At 32.7% G+C, this 18,843-nt stretch overlaps 1 protein-coding gene across 1 annotated transcript in view; it reads left to right on the forward strand.

Moving 5' to 3' along the window:
• LOC118189676 (proto-oncogene tyrosine-protein kinase receptor Ret-like) overlaps positions 1–18,843 on the forward strand; it is a 476,686-nt gene that overhangs the window by 385,836 nt on the left and 72,007 nt on the right. Inside the window, exons 11-14 of the mRNA XM_085806630.1 lie at positions 5,524–5,793; positions 8,184–8,437; positions 12,520–12,667; positions 17,219–17,326. Of these exons, the coding sequence (XP_085662756.1) occupies positions 5,524–5,793; positions 8,184–8,437; positions 12,520–12,667; positions 17,219–17,326 (780 nt within the window). The remainder of the gene's footprint in view (positions 1–5,523; positions 5,794–8,183; positions 8,438–12,519; positions 12,668–17,218; positions 17,327–18,843) is intronic.

The following is an 18,843-nucleotide window of genomic DNA, read 5'->3' on the forward strand; positions in this document are numbered from 1 at the left end:
TGTATTTCATAAGTTGATCCTGTAGAAGATGAAGGTAACAAAATGTCCTCTTGAGTGTGATTAACTGTGATCCCATAAACAGAGTCCCTCGTTAATTATCTAACCGCTCTTTTTAATGCGAGCGGCTTCAATACAACAAATTTTGTTGAGTGGTTTTGGTATAGGGAAAAAAAACTTTTATCTTAATGAGATTAGTATTCGATGAGATCCACTTAATATCTGTTACCGAAATGTGATGAAGTATTCGGTTTTACAAAACTTTCTTTTCCCCTCTTTTTCATGTTCTTTTTAAAAGTTTTGCATAAATCCAAACCAATTTTATTTAGTTTGGGGTTCTACTTTTTAAAGTCTATGTAATTATTTGATCATCCTATTTCCTCCAGCTTGCCCAATCAGCAGTTGAGTAGAATATAAAAGTCCGGCGTACACAAATCTTTTCGTACTTTGTCGAACATCTGACAATGCTTTTAACAGCCTTTCACACTCCATATATCATACCATTCAATTATTTGCTAATCTTGAGATGATTAGATTTCCTTGGAAATCTTTACTTCCATGCAAAATGAAAGTGACTCTATAATTGAAGATGTAAAGTTTTTTTCAATAATTTTGTGTCGTCATTTATTGAATCACTTTCATTTTACATCAATATACAATTATACGAGTGTTTCTGATCTATGATAAAGAAATTTGCATAACATCTTTTCTTTATTTTACAATGCACTGCAGTGCTTGCTTAAAATCTTGGAGCTAAATTTACCTCAAGTTTAGCTCAAAATGAAAAGAAATTAATCTGAAAACGGAAGAAGCTGTTCTGAACGGTCCTAACCGACGTGAAACTATGAGAAAATGATGTCGTTGTTGCTTACACTCACTTGTCTGACAGTAACATCAGCCCAAGCCCACGAAATTCCTCGTGGCAAGAAGAGCGCTAGTTTTTTACGTGTGTTGTTGGCAACAGGCTTGAGCACCATACAGGTGACAGCGCGATTTAGCTCAGTTCCGCTCCCCCCCCAATTTTGATGGCGAACACCTCGGGGGGGGGCACGGGTGCTAGAATCTCCTCCGTCTTCCCTTCTACCGAACCACACGAGAGGACTTTCGGCTTTCCGCATATTTAAAGTGCACCGACACTATACATTTACAAACAACCATGGCTTGCTTCCTCAAGATTCGAACCCGGGTCCTTCGGCACGGCAATCAGCGACGCTAACCGCTATACCGGTTGGACGGCAAATGATGTCGTAAACACAATTTGGGTGACACAATGGTTTAGAAAGCTTTGGCACGGAAGTAGGAGGGAAAGGCTTGCGTATTAAGGATTACAAATACCTTAATAGGCAGTTAGGTAAAATTCGAAAATCTCTTATGATGTAGGGAAAAAAATCAGGTAAACTGCGGAATTATAGCATGTTTATGGTTTTCAAACTTCAACAGTAACATATATATTTTTTACAGTTTGTGAATGATGAAATTTGTTTCTCCCCATCCTGAAAAATAACTTTCAGTTTGGGGTTTTACATATAATTTGCGTGCTTAAATATTTTTCCCTTTCTGATTATTAATTTGAAATCAAATATCAACTGTTTTCATTAATCTAACTTGTAAAATTATTTCTTTATAAAGCTTTTATTTTATGCCTCCTTAGTGAGGCATTTGAATGTTGCTGCATAAATTTCAGTTAGCTTTAAGTACATTAACGACATGAATAATAATTTGATTTTAAATATAAGCCATTTAGCAATATGAATAAAGAAAATTAAAAAATAATTATCTGATAAAAAAAGGAAAAATAAATATTACTTTTATATCATGATAACTAATCATTTGATGTGATAGAAAAGTCTGTTTGAAAAAAATTAAAAAGAAAAGTTTAATTTCGAAGTCGCACGAAACTCGAATAGCTTTTTATCACGATAAATGATGCAGTTTCGAAATTTTTCTTCCTGTAAGATAAAACTGAAACTATGATTTAAATTCGCTTCATGCGCTTCTTTCTTTTAAAGGACATGATGAAAGTATATGACTAGCATCTTAGTCATTAAATAAAAAATTGTGATAGCGTTTAATGCTTTTATTTGTAAAAGTTTTATTTCAGTTCGCGGAATATTCGCTAGTAGTTGCGCCGTTTTAGATTTTATATTTTTGTCTGAAAAAATAAACTTTACAAATACCTTATTTTAACTGCTTTGGAAAGCATATGCATTACTTATATATGCATGTTTATAGAATAGAAAAAAAATTAGCATAAAATTATTATTTTGGAGATCCAGTATAAGAGATTATTTTTCTCACTGCCTCAATTAGAATGCGTTGTAAATTCATTGCCAACATTTGCAAAGATAATTGAATACGCAACGTTAAAAATTCTTGCTCTAAATTTACAGCAAATGGCATTTCTTGATTCCATTAGGAATTCATTCGATTAAGAATGAAATGTTATTAAATAATTCAATTATAAATTAAGTATCTTTCCTCAGTTTTCTCATAAAATCTCTGAGTTGGACAAGCCTGTCTGTACGTCACAAACTCACAAATGCTAAGACACTAAAGGAAAAAAAATTTTTTTTTAATTAACTGCCTAGTCCTTGAGCACGAACGCAAATCTTTCAAGTAGAATTAAATACTTAGGTTTTTATTTCGCATAATATTTCTGAAATAAAATCTCTTCTAAAAGGCTAACCACAATTAGCCTCAGTAGGAAGACATTCAATTAAACCAGTAAACCGCCAGTTATTCAGATTACTTGCCATTTAAAGCTCACGGATTTTTAGAGGGACACTGCCAATACAAAATGTGGTTTTGGCTGCAAAAATAATGAAAAGTCATTTAAAGAAGTAATACGACTTGAGCGTACTTTCGGGGCGTTTCTAAGTTGTAAACAAGAATACAAAATTTGACAAAATATTCTTGATTTGTGGCATAAGAAGTTCATAGATTTGGACATTTCGTAGTTATCTCCCTATTCTTACACTATTCTTTCAGTAACTCCATTCATAAATAGCTCGAAGTAACACTAAAACATTATTAAAATGGGCGCAATATCGGTATCTAGCTCATTATATCTTCCTCTTATTTTGAGCATGTACTACTTCATCGGGTTCCTTCTACATTATCTTCCTTTATGAAAATCCTATCTTTATAAAAATTCTAATAATACCTGTCATTCTATTGATGAGTGTCATTAGAATTTTACAGCTGATTGTATAATAGATCAGTTTCGATTAAGACGTTTTAAACGATTTAGAATCGAATCCAATCAATCGATGCGGCTCGTGACATAGTAATCGAATCTCAGTATCCTGGAATCTAATCTTTCCACATCTGTATTCACTTACAGGAACTCTTTTCTTATGTGTCATGTTTAATGTTTTTGACCTTTAGAAAACCAGTCTCCGCTAACTTGTATGCTTAAAATATCGAAACGCGCGAAATGCCTTTTGGGATTCACAACAATTTCCTCCCCTTCCCGTCCATGAACGCACAAAGAAGTGTGAAGATTCCAAATGACACGAGCAACCTAAAGATAAGAAATCACGAATAAATCCTTTTAGGACCAGCCTGTCTGTAAAAGTTACAAATTTGGGGAAACTGCTCCTGCTACTGCATACCTTAGTGGGAAGGAAGAAAACAGCGTTGCGATCTCGGCCATTTCGGGCGCTTGTCGTCGTTTGAATGAAAGGCCATCTCGGGCGTTCTGAGCTTTAAAGGGTTAGTTGGAAACTTTACATGTAGATAGTATCACTGCTTCTTACACGGTCTAGGATAGAAAGACAACGAAATCAAGCTTCCGAAATACCCACAGTAAAGCAATCGATGAAGAGTGTAGGGGATCTCACCAGACAAGCATCTTCTAAATAAATGCTTCCTCTTTTTACAGTATTTCAAACGCTCTCGCAACAGCAAAAATTAAAAATGTCCTCTCCTTGCCAATTCCGTCATCACTTCTTTTTCAAAAGTAAAAATCAAGGAAAAGAAGGAAAATTTCAGTACACTTCACTTTTCCTTGTTTTATTTTCTCTAGAACATGTTTTCTAATCAGAAACTCAAGCGGCATCTTTTTTGTTTGCTTAATCAAATGTAGCAAAGATACCTTTCTAAAGATTTTTCGGAGGAAAAAATTGTTTACATTCTTACACATAAGAAATCCTACAATCGCTTGCTAGGACTATGTGAAGGTTGAATAATTTGTTTCTTTTATTCATTTGACCGCTGATCGGCATGCCACATCTTTTACAAATGTTTTCTTGTATGTGAAGAAATGCCTCCTGTTTTTTGCAGGCTTAGCGAAGTTAAGTTTTAAAGGACATGCCATGTGTTTTCATAAAGGGAATACCTAAGGGGACGGTGGACTTCAAAATAGCTGAAAATCAACCAAAATATTGAATTTGATTTTTTACTCTCGTTATATTCCATATACGTAACTACATCGTATGCAAAAATACGCTGCTAATTACTATTATGTCCGCGAGTAATATTTCATTAATTGACGTTGTATCCAAGCCGCATGAAAGAAACAGACTCAGAATAACACGATAACAAGGAAGTAGTTTTGTTTTAAACTTCTGATTCTTATAAAATCGATGATTCCAGCCAAAGCTGTATGTTTAAAGTCACTTATAAAAGGTCTTGCTCAACAATTGAGCTGAAAATTAGTAAATTTTCACACTTTTTTACAATTTAAATTCATAGGCCTGCCTATGAACGTAATGAACACTTTAAAGATATGCCTGTGAACCCACTGTTTGTCGCAAATGCTCTGCACACCGTGCTCTAATTGCTGTTCTGACGTTTTACGAAAATACGTATGTATCTTCTTGTTTGCCTTTACTGATGTCCCACTTCTAAAATCCTTATGTTTCATGGCACACTTCTTAATTTCCTATGTAATTTCTTCTAGCGTTTCTACTTAAAGCGTTCATTACGTTATTTCCATAATGCATAACTGATAGCATCATTCACATTCCGGCAACAAAGAATCATTAAGTATCGAGCACCATGTACTTAACATTAGAGACGTTTAAGATGATGGAATGCCATATATAAAGAATATCATAAAGCCTTTGTTTTTATTGTTAGAAAAATTGTTTTCGGATGATTTGGACTTCCGAAATAAATTAAGATTCACCCGGTAAATGCTTTTTTATTGTTGTGATAATATCGAGGCTCTCAGTAACGTTTGAACAGCGAACTCTTTGTCAGAGTAGGACACAGATTACCACCAATAAAGCTGGAAATACAGAAGTGGATTTCAGAATTATCGAAAAATCCTATTCTTGTTCAAATGGGCTGCCAAGCAGTCATGTAGCTTCCAGTCGATTTGCAGCTATCGTACTGTCTCGAGGGCAATCTGGTAATCCCAGATTTAAAAATTCCGTTATCTAAGCACTACTTAATTTAAACAATCCGAGCTCTACTGCATTTGAAAAATTTTTAATTTATTTCAATAATCTTTTACATATATTTGAAATCCCTGTTTTTTATCAGCACTTATCTAAATGATTTATGCATTTCTCTTGCTAGAAAGCTTCGATGGCATCACAGTTTCCAAGACTAGTACTGGTCTTAAGAAAGCCGTAGGACCATGTTCTTGTTCTACTCCAGAAAGATGCACCTGTACGAGTTTTTACCCACCAGCCGAGATGAGACGACCTAAGAACAGAACTCCACCTCGGATATCGACACCTCCATCAATCATCGAAATCGAAAAAGTGACTTTAATCGATACTGGAAAGTTTGTTGTCCACACCGAAGATGAAACATCCACTTCAGTCGAACTGGCCCCTTTTGCAGGTGAAATCCAGCATTTTTAATTTTAATGATGATGAATTCAAAGAGTTAAAGATTATAAACCACAGTAATGGTGGCTTTTCTCAGAGTAATGGCGTTTCTCCATACTTTAAACGCCAAAGTTTCGTAACTAGGTTCTTTTATAAGCTATTTATAAACAGCATTAAAAAATATTCCTCTTTGTTCATGTACTTTTGAAATAGTGTTCTGCTTTTATGTTTAACAATGATTTAAATTGTAGATTGGTTTTATTACATCGATTTCTTACATTGATTTTATGATATCGATTTCTAGATTTATAATATATATTTAACGGTATTAGATGTGTTTTAAATCATTAAGGGAGAACGTATTGATTCAAAATTATGCTCAAAGTGTGTGTTCTGCGTTATATTATGATTCGTATAATAATTCTGAGAATCTTGAATAATGTATTCTAGCCGCTCCTGTTCAGTACAAAGTACAATTGTTCTTATCTTGGAATTTGGAAAACATTTTCTGTTTTAAAGATATAGTAACGATATTAGTTTCAAGGGTGATCTACGCATATCAAAAGTTTTAATTTACAAAAAAAAAATATCATTACTCTTAATTGCTTCTTTAATCCCTATTTATCATTATTTACAGCATAATTTACTTAAACATATTTTTATTTAAGTATTTTTAACTCATTAAATTAAAGTGCTTGAAAAAGTGATTGAACATTTTAGCATAAACATCGAAGAGCTCATTTTTGTTAGTAAGCTTCTTTTTGTTACACTAATTTAAGCTATACACAGAAATTCAAATTTCATATTTACGGCTATTCATGGTAACCGCTGAATGTTTCCGATTCGTAAATAAATTGCGAAAGAGTTCAAAACATTGTGAAAGGTTTCTCATTAAAAATTGAAAGCATTCAGTCGTTTATCAAAGCGTTCAAGGTCCTCTATGAACTGAAATGCTAATTTGAAGAAAGCAAGCCAGAGGGTCTGACGGCCTACTTCCAAAAGAAAACGAAAGAAAAGAATGTTCTCATCATCTTCTATTTGTGATTTCCTTTAGATGATGGTATTTGATCAGATAGATAAGATTAAAAGTGCACTTGAATTGAATCTTATGAAAGAAAGGGACAAGGTTTCCAAACATGTTTAAATGAGGAGCACATATTTTAATAAATACCGGCATATTCATAATATATATTCGTGACAGGCTATTTTGTTAGTTATAGATGGATTTGGTTATAAAAGAATTATTATTATTGTTGTTGTAAACTGCTAAGCTTTACACTATTATGTTTCAAAATTACATCAGTACCAATATTATTTTTGATGCTAATGAAATTGTGAAATACTAATGAAATACTGTGTAAGTCAGGATAATTAGAAAAAAGGCAGCAGTGAATAGAAAGATTAATTTATAACATATAAAATTTACAATACTCACGACGAAAGAACTGGAACTTATCTTAATACGTAATAGCTGAACAAGAAGATGCGGTTCAATATGTAAAGAAATCTTAGTTCTAGGTTTTATGTCTGACATTTCTCCCTGCTAATTACCATCTTTCTTAATACTGTTGCCAAATGCCCAGTTGCGGTGAGATAGCTTCCCCGCAAAGCGGGATTAGGGTTGACATATTTGGTGAGAAATCACTCATGTGGCGATAAAACTAGCGATATGGCGTAGACGAAGCGAGAACATTCTAGAATGCATTCTTAGCGGTTTTCTCGGGAATATTCTCGAAGTTAGGTTAAAGCTATATATATCCTGCATCTACGCTGAGATTAGTAGTGCCCGAAGTTCAGAGACTAGTAGTGTCTCGAGTTCAGAGATTAGCTTGAGAGCGATCGACCGAGTTGAGACCTGTACTTTAGTGCTTTGCCGCAAAGTTGTCTTTACCGTTATAGCCTGAAGGCCATGTTGCTAGTTGTTTGAGCGTGTTTCTCGTAGTTTTTCGACAAATGTATACGGGTACTTGAAACTGTCCGGTGTGATAGTGCTTACTCCCGAATAAATTGTGTTTTAATTCTTTATCAAGTGTTATCATCAATTACTTCAAATCCACGAACCCGTAGAATGCAACAACATATTTTATTGTAATTAAAAAAGTATTGTATTTTAATATGTTAACATCATTATGTATTTACACTATTACACTTTCCTTATTTTATACGAAAGGTGTTTTGAAAATTTAGTCAGTTTGTTATTTGCTAGAACTGATTATGATTTCGTTTCTTGTTATAAATAATTAGTAATTAATTAAATTTCAATTAAGTATTGTTTTGGCGATGAATGTGAAGTAGGTGAGGTATAATATAGTTTGTTTCCTATAGAATTTCCTAAAAGGTATAAAAAATGATTTCATCCAAGGTGCATTTCATGAAAGGGATTCTGAAACGTTTTTCCTACAGGTTTACTGACGAATGGTACATGTGGAGCAGGATGCATCGCATTGGTTTCCATAGCTCCCTGTGGTTTAGTTCTGATCATTCTTATCCTCATAGTGACCAGGAAAATGAGAAGTAATCAGATGAGCAAGCACAAATTTGTTGGCAGTCACATTTCTCTTTCGGCGGTACCTTCGGATTACGTAGATGAGCGATCCAATTCTGCGCAAGACTCGAGAAATACTCCAAGTGAATCATCTGGTTCCGCTAAAGCATTTGTAAGTGTTTTGAAATGTCAGATTATGCTTATAAGTCTCTTTATATTTATAATAATAAAATTACGTGAAAAAATTACATTGGCGTAAATTCATAAATAGATTTTCCCCCTTATTTTTTGTTTTGTTACGTTGCATTCGCAAATTCTGTATTTGCGCATGAGACTTATTTTAAAGATTTTTAAATACTTAATATTTGCAAAATTATTTCTTATATAATTCAAAATTGAATATATGCTACTTATAATTTAAATGACACAGTACAAATGACTTCCCTAGAACCAATTCCCTATTTTTATTTAGCACGCTGTAGACAGTTAATAATATTACTTTTCATCGTACGTCTTCTGTTTTGATTCATCTTCGGTCTAAATTTGTTGCATTAGAATTTAAATACTCGCGATTTTGGGGGGAAAATTCTACATGCGGTGAAATAATAGATTCTTTTTGTTTCATTTTTTTGGCAAATCTAGTAAATGCGTTATACTAAATGTAGTAAAAATTAGCAAGAGAAGATAGTAGTATAACCAAAGGCATTGTCACTCGGAGCGATCTTTTAGTTTGACTGCCATTCTAATACACGCAAACACAAATCTAAAAGATATTTACAACACATAGCGAAGTAAAACTATGTTAATTTATCGTCGATGACACTTTAAAGGTCTACTTCATTGCTTCAGTTGCTTTTTTGCAGACAGATCTCTTCAAATATTCAGTCGTACAGCTTGAAGACTTCTTAAACCATTTTTATTTTGAAAGTTTTCACAGTTAGAATAATTGTCAGAAACATTTACGGTAATGTTACAAATTTTGGAACTATTTTGTAAACTTTAGAATAAACTGCAAAAGTTCAAAAGACGCCTTTACACGTTAACGAAATACCGAGTTTTCTTACGTATTTTTTTAACTATTTTTCTTCCAAAAATCAAAAGAGGAAACCTACATTCCAATAAAGATACATTTTAGTATTATCATTACATTACCTAATAAGATTTCTTAATTTCTGCTTCCCTGTAACTTGAATCTCGTTCTTTTATATTGTTGTCTCTGCTGCTCCTTAGACTTCAAATCATCCATAATAGTTCGCTAATGTGCAGCGCCTCAGCGAAATTGTAGACTGAGTATTAATTCGTGTTTTCTCTGCTATGAAGGATCGATTCCTGTATTTGGGAGGCATTCAGTTAGAAGGGACAGTTCGGAGTGATCTTCACAGGTAGCTTGCGAGGGTTTATTTTTGTTAGTAAGATGGAAACAATCATACGTGAACGAATTCATTTTAAAATTTAAGGAAGCTTATTCCCTAAACGAACACAGAAAGAGGAAAACTAAACGAATGTTTTTATAATTTTCCGAACCTGGCTCTAAAATGCTAGGGAGGAGGGGATACTGTAAAACTCTAAAGTATTTCTCTCTTAGCAAGGAATGTTTGATCACAATTTAGTTGATATTCGTATTTTTCACTCGTAAGTTTCAACGGAAGGAAAATATTGCAAAAGCTTGTGGCTATTGAAACCTCGTAGTGAGTTTCTTTGAATACTCTATCTAGTGTAAAAACCATTTATCTCCTCCATTTAATATCGTATGGCAACTCAGAATCTTGTTATTCTTCACCTACCTTGACTGACGATCCACGAGACTAACCCCTCCAAAATAATTTTTCAGATGGAAAATTTCGCCTCCAAAAGCGTGCCTCCAGGAACAGACTGCCTCTAACGACCTCATTCCCTCCTCTGTCTTCGAGGATCAGAGAAAAACAAACGTGTTCCGAGCAAACTTTTGCTTGAAGACGATTAGGAAAATATGATGAAATGCAGATATTTACTTTCTTTAACTGACGCTGAACTAAGAAAAGTAACTATCTCCGCAAATAAAAGCAATGGAAGTAAAAGAGAAAAGTAAGAAAGATGAAAAACTAACATTGAAAGTAAAAGAGGAAAGTAAGAAAGAAGGATAAAAAGAAAAACTAAGTAAATAATCTTTTTAGAAGAATGAGGAACAGCTTAAAAGCTGTTTTGAAAGCTGTTGTCAAGAGTTGCCGCAACACAAACAGTAAACTAGAATCATAACTGGCATTATTGGCGGTATTTTTTTAGTTTGGTTTAGTTGATTATGGCGAAGCACACTACAGCACACTAGGACCTAAGGATAATGCCTTCGTGGAGGACTTTCTAAAGGAAACTGGTCTTATGCACGGTACACACGGGAAAGTCACAGAGTTTAAGCTCTTCACATTCATCATGTTACAACAGAGTGTATAGAATGTACTGTAATACGTGTATATCCGTCATAAATATTTAAAGATTTTCTCCAGCTCAAAATTTCCCCAAGATGAATGCAATCCGATTAATACTTTACTGTAATCAGCATTTAAATTTTTAAGTGAAAATAAAATTTTTTAAAGTCTAAAAGAGGAATTATTTTCAGCTTGCTTTTCAACTATAGGGTAAATGTAAGAGCGAGCTGATTTTTATTCGGGAAACACATTTTCTCAGCAAATAAATGACAAAATCTTTTGTTATTTAATTCAAAAAATAATCTTATGTATTCTTAAACAACAAGCAAATTCGTTTGTTCAGTCTCTTGAAACTAGCGAAACTCAAAGAATATAAGTGTTATTCATGTATGCAAGTGATTTGAGACTAATTACATGCTTTATTTTCTAAAATATTGATTCCAGGCATACGTTTTCAATTACAGTGCTTTTTAAAACAAAATAAAGGATTTATGAAAACTTTTTCGGGACTAAGAATGATGGGGGGAAAGCTTGAGAAAAATAGTATATCTGTCTTTTTTTCTTACTTCGGTTTATTATAGTGAATCATGCGAAGTAAATCTGCCCAAGAGAAAGTATGCTTATGTTCTAATAGTCTATTTACACGCGGGGAAAACTACGAAAATGCTCTTGTCCATTCGCCGGGATCTGACTGGGGTCGAATTGCTAACATGAAAGTATTAATATTCAGCCTTTGTGCACGATTTCACATTAAGATAGCATCAGTTAAGAAGATTTGATTTCATTTAAAACCTAGTATTGTATATTAATTTAGTAGTTACTTTTTAGACCAAAGGCTCTTTGTCGCTGAAGGACTATTGTTTTCGTTTTGCAAATTTGCGTTGGTTCACTATAAATGTCCGTTTCACTTCTCAAACTCTTGCCACCAGAAGTTAGAGTCCTGCATTATATTTTAAGAAATTAAATAATGAAAAATCTGCATAAATGTATGTATAATTCTCGTATTGTTATAAAACAACGGTACATAGAGCCATCGAATTTTGAATGACGTAATTCTACTGCGAATTTGGGCAAGCCCAAATTTGAAATTTGGAATTTGTTTTATGATCCATTTTATATTTTGTAAAACTTTAACTAATTTTTGATTAACATACTCAACGATTTAAAAGCAAGCAATGGCAACGCTGTAAAAAAATTATCTTCAACGCGCGAGACTCTGTATCGAAAATTCTAAAGATATGCTCAATTTAAAACTATTTTGCGATATTGCTGTTGAATTGAATTTTATGGTTCAAGTGCGAAGAACGTGATATTTAATAAGTAAAATGTAACACACAAAATGTTTAAAAAACGCCCCTTTGGATGTAATTTAAAATCTGAAACCTTTCAGGTTTTTTATTTTTTTAACCTTTTTTTTTTTTTTTTTTTTTTTTTTTTTTTTTTTTTTTTTTTTTTCAGAATTTAATTTTTAAAGAAAATTTATGCAGATCTGGGACCATAAATTGGATTTGAATTTTTTGTAAACTTTTATATCTGCTCTCTATACACGGCCATAAAACGGATCAAAATGAACTTTTCAATTAGCCTTTTTCTACTTTTTGTTTGAATATATGAATAATTAAGAGATTTTTTTATCTTACTGTCTATGATGCAGTGAATTTGGTTTTGATTTTAATTTCTTCGGAACACCTTCATTTACGATTAACTGCAAAAGCAAAAAGATGTGCTATTAGCAAGCTGATTTGTTATTATTTCTTACAGTTTCTGGTTGAAATGTAGTTGTAGAAGTAAGCATTTATATAGATGTATATCCATACAATATTTTAGAATCTTTTATTAAATTTGTTTTCAGCTGGATTCAAAATGGGAATTTCCAAGAAACAGACTGCAATTCTTAACTGTACTTGGAGAAGGAGAGTTCGGCAAGGTAATGAAAGCCCAGGCATGGAATATAGCTGGAATAAAAGGCTACACTACAGTTGCCGTAAAAATGCTGAAAGGTATGACAAACGTTCAAAATAGAAAGGCTAGTTTTATACTTTTCCGTTCGACATTATTCGCAAGTTTTTTTTTTTTTTTTCTTGTTGATTTTGTTTTTATATTTGTATCCTTGAAAATAAAAAAGAAGCAAAGGAAATTCGTAAGGAATGCTGTATTTTTATATTTCATTGACAGTATCATCAGCCTTTCGCATTTCTGTTTACAATATTGTTTTATTTTCATTATTATACAGAAGCTTGCAGAAGCATTCTGAAAAAGAATTCCAACTACTATACAGTTAAAGAATCAAGAATATTTCCAGAAGTTTTTCGTACATTTTTGGAAAATTTTGGTTATTTAAATTAATTAATTATAAAATGTAATTTGTAATAGCTTTTACACTGAGAAATAAATTGCTGTCTTCTACGGTTAAATCATGTGTAAGATTAATCATTCCTTGTGGTGTACCATTAATGATGATCTTGGGAATAAGACGGTGTAAACGTCTTAGAAATGTGATAAATGTAAATGTCTTTGAATGAGAAATGTTAAAGTTCTCAGCTTAAGAGATACTCTTTTGGATATTCGTTGAAGATCCTCGTGCTAAAATGTCTTAGTTTTCTGTAAGTTTGGAAAATAAAAAGTTTGGTTTTCGATTAAAATTTACTTAAGTTTCATTAAACATTTCGCTATAACGTCTATCTAACCCGATGCGTTTGGCTATAATTCTCAACGTATACTTGAACACAAATTGCTGGCCATTGGAAGGAAAAGTGTATTTGCCAAACAATTTAAAATAAACAATGTCATATAATAGCATATTTGTCTATATTTTTATTTCTTCTCAAATCTCAAACACACAAAACACTTTACTCTCACGAACAAGTACAGACATATGTACACATGCATACACAAACACACATAGTGAATTTTTTATGAGTACAAAGTGTAGAGATACGTATAAAAGAATGTTATAACTTATAGAAATTTTAGATTAGTTTGTTTTATCACGTTTTTTAAGACTTTGATTTTATGAACTTTATGGACTTTACGAACTGAGAATATTATCTTAAGTTATTCTTACTGATTTTCCAGCATATTTAATTTGTTTTCTTCCCTTAATTCTATCTACATGTGTCTTCAAATTTTATGCGATTAAATATCGTGTTTGAACTGGTTTGACATTTTTTATTTGGCATTTGATAATAATAAATTCTATTTAATGACAGATTGACAGCTTTGAGCAATGCAAATTAGACGTGGCCTGTGCCGATACTTTTAAACAATTAAGTGACAGAAAATGAATTTCATTTCTCGTATTATTCTTTTTACTTCCTTGTACGAAGTAAAGGAAATATTCTAATCTCAAAAAATTTCGGGTATCGTATTTCAACCAAAATATCCATTTTGACTTCTCTCGATTCCATTTGAACGAAGTTTTTGCGTGACATCTCTACGTAAGGACAGAATAAAGGACTCTTTTTCCCAAAACAAATTTCGAAACGAATTTAAAATGGATTCAGAAGATATTTTTCCTTGACGTATGTACTTACGCATGTATGTATTCAGCATAACTCAAAAACGAGTAGCCTCCGAACATTGAATTTTGCCAGTGGGACTACTATGATATATAGTTGTGCACCTCCCTTTTTGATTGCAATCGACAGCACCAAAAGTATATAAATATATGTATATATATACACATTCTGATAAGCTAAGTTTTTTATTCTTATATATTTGTAAACTGTGCATTTTGGCTTTAAGAGTGGATAAATTATAGTGTTCTTATGTTCCGGTTAAGGTATTTACGCCTTTTTTCGATTTGCATGCAATATTTGTAGGATTTCGTTTAAGTTCCATTATTGTAGGATTATCAGCAATCTAAAAGCTGTTCGTTTAAGTTCCACTATTGTAGGATTATCAGCAATCTAAAAGTTGTTTAAGTTCCACTAAGCCTAACGACTTCGCCATTTGTTTACTTTTGACACTTAGTAGTAGAGTGAATTGAGTCAGATTATGCACAAATTTCAAGGTCTTTTTGCCGAATGGGGCCAAAAGTTTTGTGCACCGCAAAATCTGACTTTCTGCCTAATTAATTTAAACTCTAATTTTAATTATAATTTTTTAACGGTTTTTGACTATTTGGCGTTTTAGGTTTTCCTGTTTTTTTTAGTGAAAGTATTTTGAGTTTTATGTATTTTTCCCTAGCCGCGAAGTGATTAGTTTGGTCTGTGTGATTATGGCAAAGCCTCGAAGGGCAGGGATGCTTTCGTGGAGGACTTTCTAAGAGAAACTGGCTCGTATAGGCGTTACATATGGGGAAACCATGAAAACGCCCATGCAGCCAGCCCGTTCGTAGGATTCGAACTTCGGACTGAGGTACCAGTGTTCAGCTACTTCACCGCTCCACTATTCGTGAGTGCCCTGAAGTGAGAATGGAATTCATTGAATTAGAAATGTATCGCTAATGAAATTCGGGTAAATAAGTTTAAAGAAATGCAGCAAAAAATGTGCGTAATTTAATAGGTGCGATAATAATTTTGTGCAAATGATATTAAGAAAAGTGTTGTCATTTTTCTCTATTCTGTGCGGGTTAATTGTAAATAATCAATAATCATAAAACGAAACACTTTTAATCATTTGTTTCGTCTTGTTAATTTAATGTTACTATCTCTATTGAATTGGTCTTTAAGATATTTTATTTGTAAATATGAATAATATCCTTTGATAATAAATATTATTTCTAGCACTTATGAGAAAAAAAACAATAATTATTATTATACGAAAACAATTTAAAAGAAAAATTCCCATAAGCCTGTTTTCCATTCATGGCTTGTTGAAGATGTTTAACGTAATTTGCATTTCAGTGAAGCATGATTTTCAGAGTAATGCCAAGTCTTAAGCTTTATAAATTGTCCTAAAAATAGAACGAAAAAAGCCTATCTCCGATTAGGTAAATGAGATTTAGATTCTTTTTAATACTTACAGCGAAAGCACTTCATCATAAATCTCAGAAATACTGAATAGAAAAGAATTCAGCCAGAACTCCAACTTTTATTTCTGTAAAGTATAGGTACCGCTTTTATTCCCAGCTATAAGATTTTTAAATCCTATACTTTGTTTACAGAAAAAAAAACTAAGTTGATGCTTCCAAAGTTTTATTTTAATAAAATGTCATATAAACTAATATTTGTATATAAAACAAATATTTGAGTTCCGTATAAATATTTGTTTATAAAATATCCTAAGTTTTAAACAATTCTGTGAAATATTTTTAAACTCTATAAAGTATTTCTCCCGCCTTCTTGGCATGCCTTCTTGGTGTAGTGGTCTGCAGGCTGGGCGCGTATTCTAGAGGTATTTTCATTACTCCTACTTCCAAAATACCTAATGTCTCTAGAGTGGCGCCCGAACTAAGAGGGTATTGGATGATGATTCTCCACACCCAAGACTTAACGATTGGGTCCCCTAAAACCCCAGTCGTCCTTTAAAAGGGGGAATATATAAGGTATTTCGCCCGCCTTCTTGGCATACCTTCGTGGTGTGGTGGTCTGCACGCTAAGCGTGTATTCCAGAGGTCCGTGGTTCGATTCCCGGCGAAAGGCGTTGCTAATTTATCGTCACTCCTGCTTCCAAAATACCTAATCTCTACAACTTCTTAGGAAATAAACTACGCAACCGATTTCAAATATGTTTTGCATCAGTTGCAAACTCACTAAGTTTCTTTATATATTATATAAAAGCGCAATGTGTCGCTTTTCTGATACAGGAGACAGATATATGGTAAGACATTTTATCTGACAGATGTACCGACATATCACAGTTGACACCGTTGTCACAGCATTCATGTTATTCTTTCGAAGATCCTGGACATTACCAGTAAAAGTAAGCACAAAGGAGGTATTCTTGAAAATCCTTCGCAGAAGAAAGTCACATGAGATAAAATCCTAAAACGGGAGTGGCTACAGTATTATTAACTCAAAGTTTTCTATTCTTGTGCGTTCTATCCAATTTAGTGGCAAATTTTGTTTGAGACATTTCATTAAATAGTTCCCTTTTTATGAATCACATTTTAGCTCAGATATACTTGCAAATGGTAGCTGTTGTAGGAAATCGGACCACTATTTTATTGAAATGGAATCATCCCAGTTTTTATTCAACATTTTGATCATCCAGCTTTTCAGCATGTGTAAGTATATTCTACCAATGAAGCGTAGATATCTGCTATATCAGCAAAGCTGGACACATTCAGCATTTGTGAAGCATGTAAAAAACTTAATGAATTTACCTCTTATATTTTAATGTAACAAAATTTTGGTATCGGTTACATAGCTAGCTTTCTCAAATGTTTCACGGTATTATGAAAACCCTGTGTAAACAGCCGTTTTGGTTAATCATTAAAATTTAAGCTACAGATTCCAGTTTTTTTTAATTTTTTTACACTTTTATTATTTCTATCCAAATAATACTACGTCTATAACTAGCATAAAGTGGTTAATACTAAATCATTCATTTCATAAATTTGAAATATATGCATTTATATTTTAAAATACTTTTCTCATTTTATATAGAAAATGGAGGACCTCTCGAAAAGCAGGATTTGATGACAGAATTTATGCTCTTGAAAGAAATTTCTCATCCAAATGTAGTACGACTTCTTGGAGCTTCAACAGAAAAAAGTAAGTTTCTCGTTTCATTTAATTTATGTAAATTTTAATGGAATTTAGATGAATAACTTAAATTTGGTGTAATGTTGAAGAGATATTAAATTTATAATCCCTGTTGTTCTTAAAATCTCGTCTCTTCTGTCGACTGCGAAAAATTATAAATCAAATAACAGAAAATCGCGACATCTTAAACGCAATAACTAATGCATCGCTTATTCTCTAAACGCTAATGCCTGCCTAATTAAATAACTACATATTTCTTCTTATTTATATTACTCTGAGATTTAATAATTTCCTAAGTATTAAAAATGTAAAATATAATGCTTCAGTTTATTGACAAGAAATTTTTCGTCGTCTTCTTATTTATTGCTGAACCCCGTGCCCGACCCTACAGTCAACGTAACAACCTTCTGAATGCTCAAATGAGACAATATCGCACTTCTAGCCCTTATTAGTAACTTGAGGCATCTCGTTTTATCCCAATTTCGATACAAAACACTAAGGTGGATGAAGTCTATTGCAATTCGGAAGATTCCTTCGCTTATCCTAGCCTTCTAAGAGGAATTTCCGACCGACTTATTTTAACACTTTGCCTGTTGAATATATTTGGGAAGAACGTGCCAAAAGGAGGGAGGAATTTCTTTATCATCAAAATGTTAGAAATAGATTATTTTTAAAAAATTAAACGAAATAACTACTATATTCAATATTTTCACACATATGGGAAATTTCACATAAATGCATTAGTCATTTTTCATCAAATTACAGCAAAATAAATCAAATAACATAATTTTCAAGATAAATATAATAAAATAATACAATAATATTATTATTTACATCAACTATCATAAATTCCCTCTCTTTCATGTCCCTCAGATGTTTACAGTGGATTTTTAAATGAATGGGTCAAATTTTGTGCAGTTTTTCATTAGAGTGTGTTTCAAGGTCGATTTCTTCATTGTTCACAAAATATAAATATCTTCTTATCATTTGAAATCTGTCGTAGGATATTTTAACTTTGCGAAAGAATGGAGTTTCAAGACTCTTTTTTGACTAAAACATTAAGACGTTGGGCTTCTGAATAATACCCTGTAAAACATGGCTAGTTGGTTGGTTGACTTTTAAGAGCACAAAACCTTGAAGGTTATTATGCGCCAGACGAGTGGTGAAAAAAATCCAAAATGTACAAACACGCTGTATCAGATGAATTATTGAAATGAACCTTTAATGCTGATGAAGGCATAGAGAAATGACTTTGAGAAATGCTCTAGCAACAAGTAGAGCAGTATAAAAGGAAAAAACTTCAAATGATATGGTAAAAAGAGATGTCTTTTAAAAATCTTATGAGGTTGATGTGAGGGTTTCTTCAAATGATATCTGTTAAGTTAACTTTCGTAGAGTTAAAATGATATTCACGTTTCTGACCAAAAAGTAGGACAGCAGGTTAAAATGTAATTGAAATGGGAGCGTTGCAAGTGTCACAAATGGGCTCATTATCTCTGTTCAAGAGATACTGACAACTTTCTCTG

The sequence above is a fragment of the Stegodyphus dumicola genome, chromosome 1 (assembly GCF_044657685.1).
Source record: "Stegodyphus dumicola isolate Sdum_Otavi_A_Nest chromosome 1, ASM4465768v1".
Lineage (NCBI taxonomy): Eukaryota > Metazoa > Arthropoda > Arachnida > Araneae > Eresidae > Stegodyphus > Stegodyphus dumicola.